Here is a 7,705-nt window from a genome sequence, read left to right on the forward strand (position 1 = left end):
AAGAGCATAAATCGGAGCTGCCTGGGGGAGATTACATGCCTCATCCCTCCTTCAGAAAATGCTGATGTAACGCAAAGGCATAAATGTTGAATGCTACGTAGCTACTGTACAGTGCTTTCGGGGGTAGAAAAGGAAAAACATCATAGATGGGAGGAGAAATGGCCCAAAACCATGTGACCCAGTGCAATTCCTTCTAGAAGGAGAAATATGGCCCCAGGAGAAGAAGTATGGGCTCTGATAATGTACTGACACACCTAAACTGAGAGCAGCTAGATGCTCACTGGATCTGTGGGTCGGCAAGGAGGTGCAGTAGACAACAGGATGGCATAGTTATTTAATTCTTGCATTCCTCAGTGTCCCCTTGTGAAAAATGAGGGCAGGCAGCCCTTTGCAAGGTTTGGTTCTGTTCACAGTGATGGGTCCAGACAAATGATGTATGTCAGCAAAATGGGATGCCCTGTCATTCTTCCTCTGGATCCTTCCTGACCATTTTGTGCAGATTACGTGCTAGCATATCTATTGGTTGGATACAGCCCATGCTCCTCTGTGTACCGGGCAGTGGGAAGTGGAAGATCCCTGGAGAGGTGGGCTGCAGGCCTGCCCTCTCTTGCCTTGTGATGTGGATTTATTGGAGGGTGGCTCCAAATGATGTGGCTGGGGTCAGTGCCGTGTGCCCATATGCAGCCTCATTCACCTAGGTACTCATGAGACCCCCTCAGAAGCCAAGCTAAAGACTTCAGGATAGCTGAGCCCTACCAGAGGAAATGTCATGTGGAGGAAATTTGTTATGAGGAGCCTTGACGGTATAAGGAAGTTGGTGGTAGGAGAGGAAAGAGAGGGAATGAGACTTTAGATTAAAATGTCAAAAATGGCACCTAGGTAAGGAAGGTGTGAATTGATTCCTCGGTGTGAATACCAATTGAAGTATTCTACCTCTCGATTCAGAAATGAGTAGCTAAAGGTACTCATAACTCATCTGGGTTTTTTCTTCCTTCCTTCTCTATTTTATAGGGCAGATAGAATACAGCCATGGACCAGGAGAACCTGGTGGGAGCTTTGCTTTTAAATTTGATGTGGTTGATGGGGAAGGCAACAGGTTGGCTGACCAGTCATTTTCCATCGGTGTTTTAGGTAAGGAGTAGCGGGCATGTTCACTGTGGAGCTTCTGTCCTTCTTTTACATAACCAGCAAAGATAAAAACCCAGGACTGGCCCCTTCCTGGGGCCCATGAGGAACAGCTCTCAGGACTGCTCTGATCTTACCTCCTGGGCACTCAACCTGGAACTGAAGAAAGGGGACTGGAAACCTCCCATGACAAAATACTGTTTCTGATATTTTACAGAAGACACATCCCCACCAGTCATCATCACCAATAAAGGGCTGGTCTTAGATGAGAACTCGGTGGAGAAAATCACCACTGCACAGCTGTCGGCCACCGACCAGGACAGCAAACCTACAGAACTCATCTACAGGATCACCACTCAGCCCCAGCTGGGCCACCTGGAGCATGTGGCCTCCCCAGGTACGTGGTCCTCTCTTGCTCCATCTAGCCCTAGGTTCACTTCCCCTAAGCAAGTGCTGGGGACTGTTACATCCTGGCATGCATATATATATATATATATATATATATATATATATATATATATATATATATATAAAATCTGTTCTAACTGATACTTATTTTTTGCCTCACTAATTTTGATCATTATATGCCATTATATTATGTTTATTATATGTATTAAGTATTTTATAGTAGCTGGTAAAACTAAATTAGAAAAATGGCAATTTGAAGTAGGGAGATAACTCCTAGGAAGTGGGTAAAACCTTAATATGAATAAAACCCTGGGTCTGATCCCCAGATCCACACACACACAAAATTATAATATCATATAAGCGCTCTTATCTCCATAACCAGAAAGTCAACACTTCTGGAGCAAACTGTACACCTCTGGTCTTTGGCATTACCGTGACTGCAGAGCACAGTGTAATGTCCTATGGTAACTATTCCCTTCAGCTGGGAGTGTAGGTAAGTGGAACGGTATGTGCCTAGTATGTGCCTAGCATCCACGAGGTCTGGAATTCAGCCCCCAGCACCGGAGGAGAAAGCCTGAATTCAACAGAATGAGAATGTGTTCTGGAGAAGCTTTGCTGCTCCTCAGGAAGCAAAGATGAACAGATGCACCCTCACGTCCTGGATTTCTCTACTGAGCAGGATGAGGAACCTCCCTAGATACGTGTAACTCGAGGAAGACTGGTGTAGACTTGGAGTTAAAGAGTTAAAAAACAGGGAAGTCGACACTGAGTGAAAAGACACTGTTGAGGCAGGCTCAGGAATGCCTTTGGAAGTCAGAGTTCTGGAAAGGTAAATCTGCGTTCTTTTCAGAAACAAAAATACCATGAATAAACAGGTGCTGAGTGGACCAGGGTCACGTGTTCTAAAAAGAGCAAAAGCTAAGACTCGTGGGTAGTTATGACGACATGGGGAGTCCTCCAAGCTGAGATAAATAATCTCCCTTTAATCTAAAAATAACAGAGAATCGCTGTAGACTTTTGAGCAGGGAAGGAGGTGAAGTATCTAAGAGAATGGAATGGGGGAGGGAAATGAGGTGAGGATCCACACTGGACTGGCAGAAAGCTCAGCACCTGGAGGGCAGCTGAGACAATAACAAAGCAAGGATATGAGAGACAACTGGGTCCCCTTAAGTCTTACTCTGTGAGGTGGGAGATGGGAAGAGAGCCAAGGGGAGGCATTTCGGGGGAGAATCTGTAGAATTTGGCAGCTGTATGATGTGAGGAGCACCAGAGAGACACTGAGTAAATCCAAAGCTGAACTTGCCATTACTTCTTAGAGGCAATGACAACCTGAAAGGATTAGATATCTTCTGAAGATTTCTTTGGATGTTCTATCACAGATTCTTCATTCCACTCAGAGCATATCAAATCAGGAGACATAGTGGCACCTCCAAACTCATCTTCTTGTTCAGAGTCCCGCAGTGAGCAGACGAACAAATGAATCTGTGTCACAGAGAGATGATCAGATAGATGACCGTTAGGGCTGTTGGGGACAAAATGAGTATTTAGAGGGCACAGAAAGGAACGGGGGAAGGCCTCCCTAGTAATAGGATGGCATTTGAGGAAAGGTGAAGGCAGAGAAGGAGTTGGCCTTGCTGATGAATAAGGAAATGGGTTTGGCAGGGGAGTATGCAACTGTCAATATCCTGGCTCAGCCAGGCAAATCACACTCAAGGTTCAGGGAAGAGGCAGTGTAAAAGGTAGAGGGGACAGGCTGAGAGAGGAGCCGCTGCTTTGTCCCAGGTGCTGGTGGAAAGGGTATGTGATCTATATGGTAGGAGAGCCAGACAGGGATGAGCAGACCAGCTAAGATTCCTCATGCAAATTAAAGCAGGTGCCCTTCCCTATTGTCCTGAAATTCCTGCAGGAAGTATGCAGATTAGCAACCTCTATACCTCGGCTGCATGAGACATTTAATAACTAATTCATAAGCTAATTGCTTCTGCCAGAATTCTGTCAGGTTGCCGATTGTATCGCTGCAAAGATGAAAGGGCAGGCAGGCTCTTGGCTGTGGTGTTAGGTGACTGCAAGTGAACAGATTTTAAAAGCCCCACAAGCTTCTTGCAGCGCTCTGCCAGGCATCCCGCCTGCTGGTCAGTCCCAGCCCTTGCTCTCCTCTGACCCCAGGCTGGTTCCAAGTCCTATGGGGTAGGGCTCAGGGCAGTTTCTCTTTTCTCTTTCACAGTTCTGACTTTGAATCTTGCACAGACTGCAAAGGCCAGACTATCTTTGCTTCAGGAGATAGCTGTGCTCTTGCCTCCTCCTGGGGTAGTACCCGCCAGAGGCAGATTGATTCCCATTTGACGTGGGGAGTTGCTTCTTTATCTGCTTGTTCCAGGCAGACTTAACTTCCTGACCATGTCTTCTCTTGCCTCACCAACATACCTTAATCTACCCTTGCCAGTAACTCTGAGTACTGGATGGGAATACCAAGCCCCAGTCCTCTTCACTATCAAAAGGGCAGGGATGCGCAACCCTCCCTCACTGTATACCGAGAGCCTCCTGTTTTCACATTTAGCCAGGATCCTCATTCCCTGGTCTCTCCCTGTCCTCCAGTTAGAGAATCGTGCATTTGATTCTTTTTGGACGCCTAAGCTTCCCGTAGAAGTAGATTACCTCATCCCCTCTCAGCACAGCTAGCTACTGCTTAAACCAGAGTATCTGTCTCACTAGGTGAGCCTGAGTCTACCAGGATCTGGAGTTAGGACAGGGCCAGTTCTCCAGAGAGCAAATTGCAAATACATTTAGGTGAGCACTGGTTCCCAGAGTGTGCAAGCCCCTCTTGCTGGTTTGCATGAAGTGGCTTATCACCAGATTGCCATGAGATCTTGATGTCAGCAGAGGAGAACTGACTGTGCTCCTAACACAGTCAAAAGAGTTCCATGAAGCCTCTTGCTTTTGCCCTGTGAGCTATAGGGCATCATATGTCCTTGTGAACTGTGCAGAAGGTAGGCATGAGCCTCCTCCCACTGCTAAGAGGTAAGGCTGGAAGTCCAGTTCCCAGGGAGCTTGGGTTAGAAGACCATCCTTTCTCCATGGGCTTTCCCGCCTACCCTATGCTTAATAACTTTGTTTTTTTTTTTCCTTCGGAAGTTAGAATCAAGAGGGATACCAGCTAGTAAAGAAGCTAAGCTACTTGGACAAAGACATTCCAGAATGCGATGACTTAAGCAAAAAATGTCACAGAATAATCCAGAGGTTTGAGGCAGGAGATGTCTCTGGATCAAGGTGACTACTGTAACTGGCCTGCTGCAGAGGGAAGGGAGCCAGTAGCCAAAATCCCACAGACCTGTGTGTTTCAAATTACTGCAGGGTGGACAAACATCACTTTTGTGGGATGACAGACACACAGAGCTGAGAGATGGAGACAAATGGAGCCTCTTCCTGGGCATCCAGCTGCTTACCCATCGTCAGGAGGAGTCAGTAGTCACTGAGACTCAAATACTGGGAGAATGAGGAGGAGCTAAACAAGCCCTTAGAGGACAGAGACGGAAGGCCATGTTATCTGTCTTACAATGAAACAGATCTGTCCTGAACCAAATAATTACTATGTATAAAACTCCTCTGTTGCTATTAATGAGGGACTATGACATCCAGCCCAAAATCTAAATCCTCGTCTTTATTTTAATTTTATTCTCCCTAGAACACGTTGATAGTGTTACAGCTCCATCAGACGGCAGACTACGCAGCTCTTGACCCCTTAATGATTTCAATCCCCTTCAAAGATGTCAGGAACTGAGGGATAACTGCTGTTTCTAGCATATTTTAGGGAATCCTGCTGGATTATTCTTGCCAACACAACATGGCAATACAACAGAACTAAAGCAAGGTCATTGCTTTTTTGACTAGACCCAGAAAAAAAAATCCCTCAAACTATGAGGGATTCTTAAACTATAAGAAACTATTCTTAGACTATGAGAATTCTTAAAGACATTCAAGAGCCCAGTAAAAGGCCATCTGCTGATGGGTCACAGCATTTATGTCAATATGCATTGCATGGCTGTTTGCTGCATGCCAGAGCCACTAGATGCCCAACCTGAGAATCAGATGAGCTTTCCAGATGATGACATCTTGCTCTGCTGGGGTAGAGTTTGCCTCCTGGTCCACAGAGGTACCTTCCAGAGGAGCCAAGGACAGGTCTAACCATCTGTGACCATCAAAGCTTCTTGATTCTGCCTGAAGCATTGACTGAGGAGGCTTGTTGTTCACAGAACCTAGTTCTACTTAGCCTCTGTGAGTCGCACATGAATACGTGCACTCATTCCCCAAGACTTCTAGAAACGTGTGTGGTTTCCTACCTCAAAGACCCCCTTGCTCTCAAAGCTTAAATCGAGCAGCTGAATGGCTCAGCCCTTGTATATTTACTGATTGTGTGAAGCCTACTGTTCATTACCAAGAACACTATGGGCCTTTTAGGCTGAAATGTTATTTGGTGCAGGGTAGATCCATTTGTTGAAATCCTCTGGCTATTGTGAGCCCATGGGAAAAGTCCTGTCCTAATAGTTAGTTTCCTACAGTCATGTCATAACTTGCTGGGTTTTTGCCCCGTGCATGCTGCCAAAGCCTCGATTCTCAATGGAGCCTCAATCAAAGCTCCCTTCCCTCCAAAAACCATGAACTACTTTCAAACATACATCTCTTCCATTTCCTCACCTCAAGTCATTACCATGCTCAGCTCTTGGCTTTTTACATTCATTTCTGAGCATGTTCACTGAAGTAGCAATTTGCCTAGAGAGTATCACCCCAACCTGGTTTCAGAGCAGATGGACCAGAGAGAGCCCAGTAGCTTACACAGCTGACACTGGCCATGAGTGTGATGGGGGAGATGACAGAGAGAAGATCTCAGGGCAGGCTCGGCTGTTCTGTCTCAGGTCAGGATGAGTCCTACACTAAGACAACAGCTGGGTCAATTAAACCCAGTTGTATGTGCGTGTATGATCGGACCACTTGGGTTCCTCATGCCTCATTAGTTTATAGTCGCACAGAGGCTGTTCTATGCGGCTGTCTCATACCTAGTAAAACTGCACTGAGGTGTTCCATCAGTTCATGCCTAACTGACCATTGGCAGTGCTCTGAGCAGGGTACTAACCACCATTGGGATTATTTTTAATTTATTTATCACTTACAAGTAGTTCTCTTATTGGTATGCCTGCTCAATTTCTCTTATTAAAAACATCGCATATTTCACCTGAGTTCAGACATGGCCACCACTATACAAGACAAGCAAAATCAAGTAGATGACCCCACCACCTACCATTTTCTTTGCTTCCCCTGACATAGCTTTACCATTCCAGTGTTAGAGATGTCAAAGCATAAACGAAGATATAATAAAGCTCTATGCTGTATGACTTCCTCTAGCTTATGTGGTTTACGTAGAGCAGAAAGCAGACATTAAAGATTTTGATGTAGGCTTTGTGGTTTTCTCTCTACTTTTCTGTTGCATCAGTGGTTCTCTACCCTGATTGAATGTCCTGAGGATGTGTTTTAAAATAATGATACCCACCCCCTACCTGGACTCAAGGATTAAAGGCCCTGAGGGATGGAGCTCAAATATGAGTTACCTTTAAAAGCCACTTGTGAGCTGGGGAGAGGATTCAGTGAGGCGCTAGGCACTGAGCACGAGGGCCTGAGTTCACATCCTCAGATCCCACAGGAAAGCCGGGCATGGTAATGCATATCTGTAACCTTAGCACCCAGAAAGCAGACACACGCAAATCCCTGCGACTTGACGCATAGACAGTAGGGCCAATCAGTGAGCCTCAGGTTCATGGGGGGAATGTTGTTCTGAAAAATGAAAAAAGCCTGGAGAAATGTCTCAGCAGTTAAAAGGACACACTGTTGTTCCAGAGTACCTAGGTTTGGTTCCCGGTACCCATGTGGCAGCTGACAACTATTCGTAATTCCAGGTCCAAAAGACCCGATGCCCTCTTTTGGCCTCCAGAGAAACTGTACACATGTAGCGCACAGTCGCATACAGGCAAAACATCCATAGGCATAAAATAACAATAGATAATTTTTCTTTGAAAATTGAAAACAACTGAGGAAGATATACCACATTGATCTCTGTGCCCCACATACAGCTATATGCTCACGTGCGCGCACACACACATACATACACACACACACACACACA

At 45.8% G+C, this 7,705-nt stretch overlaps 1 protein-coding gene across 2 annotated transcripts in view; it reads left to right on the forward strand.

The window, feature by feature from the left end:
- The window catches only part of Fras1 (Fraser extracellular matrix complex subunit 1), a 395,823-nt gene that overhangs the window by 322,177 nt on the left and 65,941 nt on the right, over positions 1–7,705 (forward strand). For both annotated transcript variants that reach the window (XM_021162463.2, XM_029477538.1), the window contains 2 exons: positions 1,012–1,131; positions 1,343–1,522. In XM_021162463.2, coding sequence (XP_021018122.1) covers positions 1,012–1,131; positions 1,343–1,522 — 300 coding nt within the window. The remainder of the gene's footprint in view (positions 1–1,011; positions 1,132–1,342; positions 1,523–7,705) is intronic.

This window comes from Mus caroli, chromosome 5 (assembly GCF_900094665.2).
Source record: "Mus caroli chromosome 5, CAROLI_EIJ_v1.1, whole genome shotgun sequence".
Classification (NCBI taxonomy): Eukaryota; Metazoa; Chordata; class Mammalia; order Rodentia; family Muridae; genus Mus; species Mus caroli.